At 35.8% G+C, this 16,227-nt stretch overlaps 1 protein-coding gene across 1 annotated transcript in view; it reads right to left on the bottom strand.

Moving 5' to 3' along the window:
* Positions 1 to 16,227, bottom strand: part of Dic1 (Dicarboxylate carrier 1) — a 92,585-nt gene that overhangs the window by 12,869 nt on the left and 63,489 nt on the right. The window contains exons 7-8 of the mRNA XM_090385669.1: positions 10,844 to 10,924; positions 3,012 to 3,068 (exon numbers count right to left, since the gene is read on the bottom strand). Of these exons, the coding sequence (XP_090241795.1) occupies positions 3,012 to 3,068; positions 10,844 to 10,924 (138 nt within the window). The remainder of the gene's footprint in view (positions 1 to 3,011; positions 3,069 to 10,843; positions 10,925 to 16,227) is intronic.

Here is a 16,227-nt window from a genome sequence, read left to right as displayed (position 1 = left end):
TTGCAATTATAACTTGTTCATCAGCATAGTATTAGTATTAGTATTAATATTAGTAACGGCCGCATGGTGCAAGAAAGCCTATGGCTTATGCTGCACCAGCCAAAAAAAAAAAAAAAAAAATAAAATAAATCCGAACAAAACAATGATAAAAACAAAAAAATAAAAATAAATAACTAAATAATAATAATTAATAAAATAAAAAATAAATAAAAAGGAAATTAAACCTATCATCCTATTGTGCTTCCCTTACCCGAAAGTACTATCCAGATGACCTTTGAATTTCCCCAAACTGTCGGCCTCTACCACCCATGAAGGCAACTTATTCCAGTAATTTATAACTCGCTGGCTAAAATAGAACTTCCTGCAATCCAATCTAAACATTTCCCCCCGTAACTTGAATTTATGTCCCCTAGTTCTAGCATCATTTATAATCTTGAAAATTTTGTCCTCATTCATTTTACTGATGCCTCTCAGAGCCTTAAACACCTCAATCAAATCTCCTCTAAGGTGTCTAGTTTCCAAACTCTGCAACCCACATATTCGAAGTCTTTCTTCATAAGGACGCCCTTTTGCCGATCTCACCAGGCGAGTTACCCTTCTTTGCACCCTTTCAAGAAGCTCGATGTCTTTCTTCAGGTGCGGTCTCCATACTTGAACACAGTATTCCAAGTGTGGTCTAACATAAGCCTTATATAATGGGATTATAGTTTGGATTTTATTCCTGTTGTTCAACTGTATTCCATTGTTAATTGTTTGTTTTCATTCTTTAAGATTTTTATTGATGTAGATATTAAATAAATTTGGCGATAGTTCACATCCTTGTTTCACTCCTTTGTTGGTGTTAATTGGGTCTGATAGTTGGCCATTAGAATATTTTATACAGATTTTTGAGTTTTTATATAGGCTTTGGATCGCTTTACGGAGTTGGGTTGGGATATTTTCTTCATGTAGAATCTGCCAAAGTTTTTCCCGGTTTACATTTTCATATGCTTTTTCATAATCAATAAAGAGCAGAAATGTTGATAGATTGAATTCTCTTCTTTTCTCCGAAATTTGTTGCAGTGAGAAAATGGCATCTATTGTGCTTCTCCATTTTCTGAACTCACATTGTTCTTCTTCTAAGAATTGTTCACTATATTTATTAAGTTTATTCTTTAGTATATTAGAGTACAGCTTTGCAGCAGTTGACAGCAGTGTTATCCCTCTGTAGTTGTTAGGGTTATTTCTGGAGCCTTTTTTGTGTAAATTGATACTATTCCTGTTTCCCAATCTTTGGGTATCTGTTGCTTATGCCATATGATGTTAAATAATTTTAGTAGTGCATTTTTTAGTAAGGCGCCCCCACATTTAAATAGTTCTACATTCAAATTGTCTATGTCTGGGCTTTTTCAGTTTTTTGATTTTTGTAATATTAACTCTAGTTCTTCCATTGTTATATTTTCTTCATCTTTGGTTATCACAGATTCATCTTCCAATTCCCTAGTGCCTGGGTTATACCATAGTTTGGAATAGTGCTGTTTCCATTCTGCTTGGAAGATGGAGTTGGTTTTTATTTGATCATTTGTGTCTAGTTGTAATTTCTTAAAAATTTTTAAAATCTCTTCTCTGTGGGCCCGTGATATCACGTTCTAAAGATTTAACAAATTTATCCCAGTCATCTCGTCAGACGACTGGGATAAATTTGTTAAATTTAGCTACACATAAGAGGACAAAAGAGTTCTAAAATTTATGGAACATAAACAGCTCAATTAATTAAAGCATTCTAAATTTAATTTAATTTAATTTCCAATGCAGTCTAGTGCATCTCTTTTACTAAACTATATTGAGCATATGTGATATTGGTACATTTACATTCATACGTCTACAGTCTTAAAGCTAAATCATGTCATATGGATTATGTCCCCTCCCAAAAGTATATATTATGTTTATGATATATCAAATAGCTCTACTGAGTATGTTTAAACACAGCAACATTATTATAGTTTTTGAAACCAACTTGCAAAGTAGGTCAATCTTAAAAAAAATAATAATAAAAATTAATGTAGTGTGATTGTGCTGTTTCAGCAATATAATAAAATAAATACTGCAAAAAAAAAAAAAAAAAAATTGATATTACTTAAAATATTTTTAAGACATTAACACAAACAAGCTACAATATGATATATTGCATTCAGATCACACTTTAGGATTGGTGTGCCCTAGGGATCCAACTAAATGCAGAGTCTGCGTGGTCCCTGTGGCTTAATGCAAAGTTTGTGTTTAGTCATTTCTCTGTCTACATCAGTTCTCATAATTTATTATGAGACAAAGCCTGAGAACTGATGTAAAATAACATTCCAGAAAATTGTCAATATTAGGTAGACATATTGTTGTGAGTTAAGCAATGTAATTCATTTAGCACAATAAATTCACTTTTTAACTGTCTGCAAGGTCCATGAGTGTTTTCCTTAATCTTAATATTATGTATTTCTGTTAGCAGATTAGCAGGTGCACAGGCAGCAATTCTTTACAATACTTCACTTTCAGCTGGGTTAAAGTGGGAGGAAAATGTTATCTAAAGAAGTTATGTCAATTAGTATGTTATTTACTTATAGTAAAATTTCGAAATCATGTCAAAACTGATGTTCCCTTATTGTATGACAATGATTCCTTTTCAAAGCTGTGCAATAAGTTTGCTGCTCAGCTGCAAGTTGTACACACATTTATACAAACAATGTCATACAAAATGAACAAAATTACTTTTCAAGAAAACAGATGCTTAATTATGAAATCAATGTGTGAACATTTCTAGAACAAACAAACAGAGAGAAAGAAAATTAATTAAATATACTATTTTGAAATCCGTTACATTTTAAACTTGGATTTAGAGTAAATTCTAAGATGTTACAAAACAAACTCTTATCATCAAATTATAAATTTTATTTCACAACTGCTGGAATTACGTCAAAATTTCACAAATTTCCAAGTAAAGGACAATAATATTTTTTAAAACTTAAAGAATATATACTGACCTTAAAAAATCCTAGAGGTCCTGAACGGGCTGTTTCAGCAATACAATGAAATAAACTCTGCAAAAAAAAAAAAATTAATCTTGCATTATAATTTTTTAAAACATTGGCACAAACAAGCTACCAAAGTTAACTTTAATTTTCATTACTGTTCTAAACAGATTTTAAAGAATCTACAGTGGCGGACAAAAAAAGTGCATCACTTGTGAATTTTGCAAATAATGTGTTTTTCACTGCATTGTGAGTTGCAGAAATGTTCAAAATGCATTTGCTAGATGGGATATATATCTCTGTGAATGAAATCCAATAAAAAAACTCCACCTGATATACCTAATGCCATAAATATCTTCCAAAAGGGTAAAATGCGTAATTAATGGAAATATGAGAAATCATGAAAATGTCAATCATGACAACCAAACTTATATTTTATTGCATTTACGTATACAAACTGAAATGACAAGTTAACGTAATAGTATTATATACTGTAAATCAGCAAAATAAGTCCTCAATGTTTTGTTATTCCTCCTCAAGCTGCAATTACGGGCTTTCAATGATCTGGCATATAGTTAATCAACTTCTGGATATATGGTTGCCCAATTTTTTGGTACTACACTTTTACGATGCACTCCTGCAGCTGAATCTTACTTTTTGGCTTTTTCTGAGCAATTTTATGTGACATTATGTACCAGCAATTTTCAATAGGGTTCAAATCTGCACTGTAGCCGGGCCAGTCCAACACTGTAATGCCAGCATTTCTGAGGTATGCATACCTCAGAATAAGAATGTTTTTCTCCCTCAGAATAAGAACGTTTTTTCCCTCTGAATCCTAAGGAAGAAAAACGAGGTAAATATTGGTGTAAATATGTTTTAAGCCTTGTGAGACAAGACTAACTCATCATTAAATCTAAATAGCAAAAAAAACTTACCAAATTTGCTGTGGCAAGGTGCTGAGTCCTGTTGAAAAATGGAGTTTTGGACGTCCGTGTGGTGATAAATAATAATGGGTTTCAGGCACTCCTCCAAGATAGCAGTGTAGGTTTTCAGTGTAGGTAATTCAGTTCACCCCCTTTGCTTGTTATACATCCCCAGACCATCTGACCAGCGCAAACTTTACAGTTGGTGTTATGTAGTCAGGATGATATGCCTCCGATTTTCGTTTTTATTGCTTCCCATCCGAGCCATGCAGGTTGAATTTCAATTCGTCAGAAAAGATGGTGTCCCATTGCTCTTTTGTCCATGAAACATGCGTTTTAGCCCAAGCAAGTTGCTTCTTCCTCATTTGTTGGCTCAATGAAGGCTTCTTCTTGGGCGATAGGCATGCAGACCACATTTCGAAAGCAGTCTTTGGATAGTTTGTGCATTTGTTTCAACATCAGATGCCATCTCAAAGTCCAGTTTTAGATCAGGAACACTAGCATGGTGATTACAAAGGCATAGCTATTTCAAATATCCATCTTGGGAAGGCGTAGTCACTCTCTTACAGCCTGATCCAGGTCTTCATTTCACATCACCAGTTACACTCTTTAATTTTAGCACACAGGATACTGTTGACTGGTGGCAGCCTATTTTATCAGTAATAGCACGTGTAGAAAGCCCTTCCTGGGACAGAGCAACAGCTACATTTTTTTTTTCTTGGTGTCAACTGAACATATGGAACCATGCTTACACCTCCACAAAACAGGATACTAATGAGTGTGTATACCCTTTCAACACCGTATTTATAGAAACAGCTGATGCAACACCTTGCAATTACTGTCTGATGCAATAGAAGCATTATCTGATGCAATACCTTTGCTTTGTGACAAACAAAATAACCATAATCAAACAATATCTTATACGTTTCAACTACAAATGTTACTTTTTTTTAAGGTGATGCAGTTTTTTGTCCGACGCCGTACGCATTAATAGTGGTATATGATGCAAGAAAGCAAGCTTATACAATAACACTTCCCATTTCACCTATCCATTCCCTGGAAATGTTTGTCTAGTTCTTTCTTCAATTTATTTAAACTATAAACTTCCACAACAAATGTAAGTTTCTTTCAGTACTCAACCACTCGCTCACTAAAGGCAAATTTCTGCACATCTATTCTGCAACCATCTTTTCTCGACTTGAATTTATGCCCCTTCAAGTGTATAATCTGAGCAAGAGGAAGAATCCTATCAGCATTGAGCTTGCTCAAACCATTCAAGGCCTTAACCACCTCAATCAGATAACCTCACAAGGTACTTGTGAGGGTTATCTAGTCTTCTGCTGAAATTTGCAGAACTGAAGCCTTTCTTGGTAAGAGCACCCCTTTGTTCCCCTCACCAATCTCGTTGCCCTTCTCTGTGCTCATTCCAGCAGCTCTACATCCTTTCTAAAATGAGGCCTCCAGACCTGTATACAGTACTCAAGGTGTGGCCTGACCATTTCGTTATACAAAGGGATAATCACCTCCTTAACCTGCTAGAAAAATTCCTGTATACCACTGACAAAACCCCATGAGCTGTCCTGGCAGTCCACCTGCATCCTCAGCTCCTTTTTATTCTCCACTACCTTGAGTGTAGTATCACACAGTTAGTATGTTATTCTGGGGTTACTGCTACCCACATGCAGTACTTTGCATTTGTCATTATTAACCTTCAACTGCCACTTGTCAGCCCATCTCCTAACTTTTCTAGATCCCATTGATGTCATAATGACAGTAGCATACTGTTGTTACTGTCAATAACAACCTTGTCAACCTTTGTATCATCTGCATACTTGGACATTTAGCCTAATATACCTTCATCAATATCACTGATGAAGAGCAGTGTCCATTGATTACCACTCTCTCTGTCTTCTCCCAGTTAATCATCCCTTTATCTACAGCAGAAACTTGCCCTTAATGCCATATCGCTCCAATTTGTACAGCAGTCATTTATGTGCAACAGTATAAAAAGCTTTCCTGAAATCTAAGTATATGATTTCGAAATTATTCTTTGCATCCATTCCTTTGTGACCATGTCATAGTATGCAATCAAATTGACCAGACAAGATTTCTTCTTAACAAACTCATACTGTCTGAAGTATAATCGCAGCCTTGTCTAGATGATTCTGAATTGCTTCTTTAACCAATGATTCATTATTTTCCCTGAAATAGAAGTTAAACTAACAGGCTTATAATTACTCATGTCACCATTTGATCCTCCTTTGTGAATTGGGGATACATTCACACATCTCCAGTCCGCGAGGACCTCCGCTAAATCCAAAGATGCTCTCATAACTATTGCTAAGGGTTTGCTTACTATCGTATTACTTAACTATTATATATTTTTTGCTCCAACTTGTAACAAGTTAATTATTAGGGAAAGCCCGTAGTAAGGATCTCGTTTAAGTTGATCAAAGTTAAACAGGATTGGTACAGCTGGGTATACTAGTTAATTTAACTTTTGGTGTTAGACCATGATGTGTTATCACACATACAACATAGCAGTAGCACCTTACAAGCATAACTCATTGCAATTAGTAGCAATTTCTGCACTGCTCAGCAATATGAATTGTACAAGGTCTGATCATTAGTTGTTCAGCCCACATATACTTCTGATCTCATTTTGATGTGGATAGTTTCTGATAGCTTTGTTTCTGTATCAGCCCAAATTCACTTTATGTTCTATGACAGGGATAGCCATGAGTGCCATAAAACTTGTTTTCACTCTGATTTCTTTTTTCTGCATATACTGAATAACAGATTGATCAATACATAACAAAAATTTATGACATTTATTCTTCACATGCTTCATGCTTGGAAATTGGTGAAAAAAAAAAAAAAAAAAAAAGTTGGACATGTTCTTTCTCAGAATAATTGAACAAATTTTAAAATGCCCTCAAAAGCTTCCACCAGAATATAAAATTCAAAATGGAAATCAATAATAAAGGCAGTCTACCTTTCCAGGATATTATATCTTACTTAACAGATAACCCACAGAAATACAAATGGAAGTCTACAAAAATCCAATAGATACAGGCATCATTCTAAATTATAACTTGTCCCATCCTCACTCTACAAAGAATGGAGTACTCAAATCAGTTATTTTAAGAACGCACTGAATTTGAAAAGGGGAAACCTCCAATAAGAATTAGAAGCAATCAAAAAACTTGCCTTAAATAACAAATTCCTTCTCCATATTATAAGGAACACAATAGAGAATAGTATCAAGGCCTTCAACCAACAGAAACTCAAACCCACAAAAAGACCATCCATCTGCTTACGAAATATAACCATCAGTGAAAAAATTGATAAAGAAGCAAGGAAATATGGAGTCAGTATATTCTTAAAAGGATAATCTTCCATGAAATACATAGTAAAACATCTGACCAACAACCCCAACAATCAATCCTAGAGGACCGATTTATAAAACAGATTGTAACTGTGGAGCAACCTGCATAAGGGAATCTTATAGATGCCTCAGTTCCATACTAAAAGAAAATAATAAAGGCATCCAAATATAGGAGAATATACAAATCCAATACAATACTGCCTTCCATGCTGTCCAGTGCAAAGATGGCGCCTCCGTAGCCAGGTGGGAAGGAGTAGCAGTGCGTAGCACACGCTTCTTGATTAGACCGGGGTTCGAGCCCGTCACCACCAAATACGGAGGGTGCAGAAAGGTCAGGGAATGACCACCGCATATTCCCGGAGCAATATGGCCTTAGTTGCTAATGCTCCTAAAAACCAAATAACAAACAGTGCAAAGATATTTGGCAATTTAGCAATCCTACAGTCCTTTCAACCGACCAACAGTAAAATTGTCAGTTAAAAGACTCTAGGGGCCAACTCTATAAACAGGAAATAAGGTATAAAATTTGATAGACAAAATTTCTAAAGTAAGAGCAGAAAAGATCTAAAAAAAAAGTGCCAGACATGAACTATAGTTCCAAGACCAGCATAACCACAACCTAAGAAGTTTTGGAAACGAGGCTTAGTTAACCATTCTGAAGAAAATCAACCCCAAGGCATAACCAACCTGGCAACTTACCATTGGCCAATTAATAAGATGCCAACATTTAAACCCAGGCCCAACACAGGCATAAAATGAGCTGTTAACAGCACCCTTGACTGAAAGAAGGAGACAGTCATTTAGCAAGACAGGAGGCTGCTAAGAGATAAGCCATCATCTTATTTACTTTATTTTTACTTTTATTTGTATAAAACTTGCAAATTGTGGTTAAATGGATGCTTTTAGTAATGCATAAATTATTTAACAATTAATTGTAATTGTAATAATTTGTTTATCTGTCCTTTAGTAGAGCCAAGAATGGTGTGATGAGTTCTGAAAGGTTTCCAAAATGTTACCTAACTGTATAGTACATTTAGTAAATAAAGCTAAATAAACCAACTTTTAAAAAACCCACATGGTATAAGAGTGGTTATTTAGAGAGAAAATATTACTGTTTTTTAGTTTTAATTTAGTAAGTAGAGATGTTAAGTGGGCTTCTTATGACATCAATACTGTGAAGACAAACATTTATTTGTTAACCTATATTAATATTATTTTATTTTATAAATGTAAAATTGTTTTACTATTCAAGTGCTTAGCATAAAATTCTTTTACAGAACAAAAACATTTGATGGCAACAGCTGCTGATCAGTGGGGATACAGTCAAGAGGATACTGATTCTGGTAGCTTCTGAACCTGCTCTAGATGTTGAAAATGTGTTGTGGGCCAACACATTTTCAACATGAAATGTGGCACACTGCAGAATTAGGATGGCCACTCCATTCCACAATATGCTTGCTGGCTTTCTGCCAATTCATTTTATGATCTAAAGTATGATATGGTTTATTTAAACGAATAAACTACATCTTCGTTTAGTTTATTAAACTAATTTACCTCTTTCATCTACCTCATATTTACCTAATTTCAGCTTGTTTGGTTTCTAAACTTGTGCTATGATTTTTTGTTTTAATTTTCTCTTGCTTTTTAGTATGAGTTATTTATTTACATTGTTGTTTAACCAAATAAGCTTAAGGGGTGTTCAACAAAGAATTATCATAATTTTTAATGAACAACTGTACTGCTTGCTATTTCTAGCTGAGTTGCAGAATTTAAGATCAAACCAAGCTGCATCAATTAGCCACTACACAGTTGATTTGTGCACATGGCGTGACCTTGGTGGTCAGTCAAGTTTATGTCTGTTCACTTTTGCCTATGTACCAATGGGCATGACATGCAAGGAACAGTATGCTGCTCTCATATTTTGTTTTCATCTCAAGAAAACATTAGCTGAAGTGCATGAAATGTTAAAAGAGTCTTATGATGAATCTTCGCTTCCATACAGCATAGCTTGTAGGTGGTTCGGAATGTTTAAAATTGAACAGGATTCAACCACAAAAATTAGTGGTTCTGGAACGCCAATCAGCTGTCACCACACAAACCATAAATACTGCTTCTGTAATTGTGAGAAAATATCGTATTATAACAGTAAGGCAACCAGAGATGTTGAGAACATCAAGTATTTAGCCAGCATTAATGTCAAATGTGCTCCTCATCTGTCCCCCCCCCTACAGTCCTAACGTTGTACCCTTTGATTTTTTTTCATTTCCAAAGTTAAAGAAGGAGCTGTGAGGAAAACGTTTCCAGTCGTTGGAAGTTGTAAAGACATCAGAGGCGATTCTCAAATGCATGTCAAAAATGGCTTCCACCATGTTTTTGAAGAATGGCAGAAACATTGGAATAAGTGCAGTTCATCAGATATTTATCTGATGATATTGGTATTTGCCTTTGGAATTGGGCATGAGTGTAGTTTAGTCACATAATTCCAGGCTGTAGTTGTATTTTAGTTTTTTCAGGAATCTATGCTGTTGTATTTCACTGTTTGAGTATCAGCTCTTCCTGGTTACTTTATTTCTTTTGATATCTCATTGTATTGTCTAATTTTGTTCTATTTTTATTTAATAATAGTTTGGATGCAGGTAACAGTAGCACTTGCTTGAAAGATGTTTTTTTTCTGCACTACAAGTTTCCAAATTTTCTTCTAATATGTTCATCCACATTCAATTTGTGAATGTGTCAGTTCCTTACTTATTCCTTGAGTGACATGGTGCATAGGTAAACTGTTATTTGAAGATAATAAAGCACCCAAACCTATGTTAGTTTAATTATGTTTATTTCTGATTTGGAAATATGTATACAATGGAGTCAAAAGTTTCGTAATATTTTCTTTCCACTCCTTCAGTGACTGCAAAGACAGTAACTAATGATTATTATTATGTAATTCTTAAAATTCTAGAGTATAATAAAATTTCTGAAAATTTTTGTAAATTGAATTCAGAATTTGTTATTTGTTTTAAAGTTAATATAAGTAAATAACAACAATAAGTAAGCGCTTACCACAAGAATTTATTGACTTATTTATTTGTGAAACACACACACACTCCGGGGTTTTCTTAATCTCATTGCCAGGTGGTTTAGCAGACTAGAATCTAAGGGATTATCTTTATAGTCTCAATACCAGGGCTTGAGCCCTGTGGATAACATTACTGCAGATAATGACTAAGTGGATACTGAGGGAGGCTAGTATACATTTTTGGATATGTGATATTAAAAAAGAAAAAAAGTTTTATGTGTTAGTATGCAGGGGACCATGCCAGTTTTCATTTGATATCTGGATTATTCATCAATTCATATTCCAGGAAATATCTAACAAAACACCGATAAACAAAAAATGCATTGCTCAACTAAAGTTGAGCAATGCATTTTTTCTTTAATTTTAAAAACGAGAATGGAATAATAATTTGAAAGCTTTTCCTTAATTCAATAAATTAATTCTATAAAATATTTTATCAGTCAGCTAGTGACCATCAACTTACTTTATATTCGCCTGCCTTTGCATTCATAGTTCTAGTTTTAAGTACATCTAATGGTTGTGTCATGGTTGTAGCAACAGCACCCTAAAAGACAAAGAAAAGAAAAAAAAAGTGGATAATTCCATGTATATCAGAAGAAAGATTGAGATTGGGAACACTTTCACTTATAAACATTCTGTCTTTCCCTTCAGATAACAACACATTTTTTAACATGGCTTATCCTTCTATTTTTTACTAATAAATAAATTTTCTGTTTATACACCAGGATGAGAGAGAGAGAAAATACAAGCAGCAAGCAACTAAACTAGGGCTTATAATACAGAGATCCCAGCATTTTTTTTTTTTTTTTCAGGATTTGAAATACCAGTATTGATACAAAAATACAGGTATTTCGGTACTAATTTAAAAAATAATTTTTTTTTATATCACATAAATGTTATAAAATTGACAACAATAAATTATTAATATTACAGAATGTGCAACAGAGGGATTGTTATACACAATACAAATGCAATGGAAACCTGAAAACGCCATGAAACTAAGACATAAAATCTTACAAATATATTTCTCTTAGAAGTATAGTGTGTAGAAGTAAAGCATTTATGGAATAATGAAAACATCATTACGGAAATATTTCCATTAGTAGGAGTAGGCCTGGTAGGGCACTTAAGGAATATGGTGAACAATGGTATGGCAGGTGCAGAAGGGTTAAAATTAAAGCTTCTGAACAATAGTTTAATTCCTCTATTACACCGCAACTTGAGGATGTGACACTTGGTGCATTTTGGGAAAGGGTGTCGGTATGGAGAAGTTCAAATGTATTGTCAGTAGGTGATCTAGAGGTAAAAGATGAAAGTTTTGTTGTGTGGGAAAAAACAATGTTTTCCCCACACAGTAATTCTCTCAATGAAAAACATTCTGCTTTTCCCACCAAAGGAAGAAGAGTGAGTTTAAAGAATAACACTGTGATTGGGTCAGGTTTAAATTACATAGGCAGAAATACGTAAATGAAAAGAAAATAAATAAGGTTCTCACACCAAAAGAGTGGGTTATGGTTGTTGTTCGGAGAGGTTGTTAGGACAGAAAAATGTGGTTGTTAGGTAGGAGAGAAAAATGCTAGCTGGGGGGATACACAGACTAATAGATTAACAATAGGCTGCAGGCAGAGGTGAAAATGATTCTTGCACTGCTTCTATTGGAACAAGCAGCAGCCTTGTTCTGGGGATTTCAAGGACTGCTGGGAGTCATCATGAAACAAATAAATACATGGGCTGTGTTAGTGTAACTAAGAGTAAGAACAGGTGCATGTATACTTGCACATGCACAAATGCTAGGAGTATAGTAAATAAATTTGAAGTGCTGGTCAGGACATCAAATGCAAAATTCGAATATGGAAAGTACAATGTATATAGAAAGAACATACAGGATAGGATAGGAGGGTGGAGGAGTTATGCTCTTAGTTAAGAAGCTCATAAAATCTAAGGCAGTAAACCCAATTGATGAGTATCCAGCTCAATGTTTGGTCAGTTTGGTGTGATATAAGCACTAGGAAAGCAACAATGAGAGTAGGAGTCTGTTGTATAGGCCTAATGACTCTGATGAGTACAACAAACAACTATACAGAGAAACAGAATGGTCCAATAAATGAGAATGTCTTATAATGGGAAATTTTAACTTTCCAGATATTGACTGGAGCTTTGCTATGATGAAGACTACCAGGACTTTTGTGGATTTATTGGATCACTCTGGATTTATAGGATGTTAATACCACATTGCTCCAGTTTGTACAGCAGTCTTTCATGTGAAACAGTATAAAAAGTATTCCTGAAATCAAAGTATATTATGTCAAAATTACTTTTTACATCCAGTTGCTTGGTTGCTGCATCATAGTATCCTGTCTAACCTATCAGATTGGTTAGACAGGACTGTCCCTTAACAAATCTGTGCTGTGACTGCAGTATAACTGCAAGCCTGTCCAGATGGTTCTGTATTACTTCTTTGTCCAGTGACTCTATTTTCTCTGATTATCAGTGATTATTTTCCATGTAACAGACATTTAGCTAACAGGTCTGTAATTACTCAGGTCATCTTTTGATCCACCTTTATGAATTGGGGAAACATTTGTATTAACCCCAGGGGCTCACATCTGGTGGGTATGGGCTTGGCATCACAAAAGCCTATGATAGATATAAGCTGGTCTGTAACCAAGTCACAAAGGAAGTTAGGCAGGCAAAGGCAGATTACAAGAAATCTTTGGCAAAGGACACAAAGAAAAACAGCAAAGAGTTCTTTACTTATGTAAACTCCAGAAGGAAGGTGATGAATCAGATTGGTCCACTGGATATCGATGGTTCAACTGTTGATGATCCTGCTCAGGTAGCTAACAAACTAAATGAATATTTTGCATCTACATTCACACGTGAGGAGTTATTTAGGGAGGGGGAATGCCAGAGGTGTATTAAACTCTGGCAGTAAGCTAGATAATCCTGAGAGTAAAGTGGAGGAGAATTTGTTGAAGATAAACATAAGAAAGGCACCTGGGGTAGACGGAATCTATCCAGTTATGTTAAAGGAGGCAGCAAAGAAAGTAAGCAAACCCTTAGCCGTAATTATGGGAGCTTCCTTGGACTCAGGGGAGGTACCTATGGACTGAAGATGTGCAAATTATTATTATTATTATTATTATTATCATTAGCCATATGGTGCAAGGAAGCCTGAGGCTTTTGCTGCACCAGCCAAAAAAAAAAAAATTCTAATTTACCCTGAGAGAGAGAGAAGTAGAAGGAAATCATCAAGGAAGAGAAGAATGATGATATCCAGCTCAGGACCCTGGGTGTGCCAAGCCCATGCTCACCAGATGTGAGCCCCTGGGGTTAATGTGACCCCAATCCACAAAGGAGGATCAAAGGGAGACACAGGTAATTACAGACCTGTTAGTTTAACACCTGTTCCAGGGAAATTAATGTAGGCACAGGTTAAAGAAGCATTGCAGGATCATCTAGACATGACTTCAGTTATAACTCGGACATAGTATGGGTTTATCAAGGGGAAGTCTTGTTTGACCAATTTGATTGGATAATATGATGTAGTCACAAAGGAACTGGATGCAAAGAATAATTTTGATATCATATACTTGGATCTTAGAAAGGCTTTTGATACTGTTGCACATGGAAGACTGCTGCACAAATTGGAGCAGTGTGGCATTGGAGGCAAATTGCTGCTAAGGAGAAAGGGATGGTTGAGCAGGAGAAGACAAGAGTGGTAATCAATAGACATTACTCTTCGTGGACTAATGTTATTAGTGGAGTCCTCCAGGGTTCAGTGTTGGGTCCATTGTTGTTTTCTGTATTCAATAATGATATTGATGATGGTATATCAGGCTTAATGTCCATGTTTGCAGACGACACGAAGGTCTGCAGGGTTTGTTAATGACACTAATGATAGTACAATGCTGCAACAGGATCTAGAAAAGTTGAGCAGATGGGCTGAGAGGTAGCAACTGAAGTTTAACATTGACAAATGTAAAGTACTGCATATGGGAAGCAGTAACTCCAGAGTAATGTATCAACTGTGTGGTACTACATCGACAGTGGTAGAGAGTGAAAAGGACCTGGGGATAATTGTGCAGGCAGATATGAAGTTTTCTAAGCAGTGCTGATGGTCTGCAAGAGTGTCTTGGTGTCTTGTCAATGATATACAGGAATTTTTCTAGCAAGGATAAGGAGGTGATTATCCCCTTGTATACAGGTCTGGAGGCCTCATTTTAAGAAGGACGTAGAGCTGTTGGAACGAGTACAGAGAAGGGCAACAACATTAGTGAATGAAACAAAGGGTTGCTCTTACAAAGAAAGGCTTAAAATTTTTCAAATTACAGTGCCTGGAGACTAGGCACCTATGAGGTGATCTGATTGAATAGTATATATAGCCTTGAATGGTTTGAGCATGCTCATTGCTGATGGGATTCTTCCTCTTGCTCAGAATAATTGCCTGAGAGGGCATAATTTCAAATTGAGGAAAGACAGTTGTAGGATAGATGTGAAATTTGCCTTTAGCCAGCGAGTGGTTGATTGCTGGAACAAACTTCCATCTGTCGTTGCAGAAGTTGATAGCTTAAACAGATTCAAGGCAGAACTAGACAAAAATCTGGAGTGAGTGGATGGGTGAAATGAGAAGGGGGATGTGTGTGTCTTGTTTTTTTTTTTTTTTTTTTTTGGCATCATGTTGTGCCCTTGCTAATGCTACTTGACCATTGTAGCCCAAGAGACATTTATCGAGGTATGTTACATTATGCAACATAGAGAAGACAAAAAAACATTGACCTTTGTGTTCGTCTTTCAGTGAACAAGGAAACCACGTGCACACAATCTGCGATAGTCAAGATACTCACAGACGATGGAATGAACACCGCCTATCAAAATATCGAACTCCTTAGCCATTTCTGCGACTGTCATTCTTCGATTATTGCAAATCATTTCATTAACCTGCATCACATTGTCTGCAGCGGCAGACGCTGATGGCCTTCCTTTTCGATCGGCATTCGTCAATTCTGTGCGACCACTTTCAAACTGCTGGCACCACTTCACTATGGCTGGACGCAACATTGCATTTTTACCATACATCGCCATTATTTCACGATGAATCTCGGAACAATTCAGACGTTTCACCCACAAAAATCGTACTGTTCCACATACCTCGAACTTGGAGTAATATTCTAGCTGACGTGCCATTATGAAAGCTTGCTCCTACACAACTGTTACTGCTATGTCAACAAAACTCACCTACCAGGGGGGCACACGATATGAACTCCATTCCGTGCAGGTGCCACATTTGTTGTGCAATTATACCAAGAGATGCCGGCAGGTGTAACTTATTTTTTGAATGCCCCTCGTAGATGCAAAATACACATTCAATTTGTCCGCAACCTTAGCAGAGTCATCAACAGTTAGCCCATAGACATCAAGTGGCCCAATGTGATTCAACCCTTTCCTTCTACTGTTAATATAAGCATAGAGGTCTTTGCTGCATTTCTTGTCACTCTTTGCCAGAGACTTCTCATAATTCGCCTTAGTTTGCCTAACCTACTTTGTGGCTTGATTACGGACTAATTTATATCTACCGTGAGCTTATGTATCACCTGATATTTTACCATCAAGGATAAAAGGGAAGGGTTTTTGCTTTCACAAAGGTGACTACAGTGGTCTCAGCCAGTTTTTTAATTCTATACAATGGGACCAACTGATGATGTTACCATCAGCAAATTCAAAATGGGAAGCATTCAAGGAATTAACCATAGAACCTATTTAGGCTTTTCATACCAACTAAACAATACTCTTCAAAGTATAGATCTAAATGGATGTCGTGAACTGATGACACTCATAGCAGAGAAG

This window comes from Mastigoproctus giganteus, chromosome 12, assembly GCF_048544385.1.
Source record: "Mastigoproctus giganteus isolate SK-2022 chromosome 12, ASM4854438v1, whole genome shotgun sequence".
In the NCBI taxonomy this organism is placed as follows: domain Eukaryota; kingdom Metazoa; phylum Arthropoda; class Arachnida; order Uropygi; family Thelyphonidae; genus Mastigoproctus; species Mastigoproctus giganteus.
Note: the sequence above shows the minus strand (reverse complement) of the source record. Positions and strands in the feature narration are given on the sequence as shown.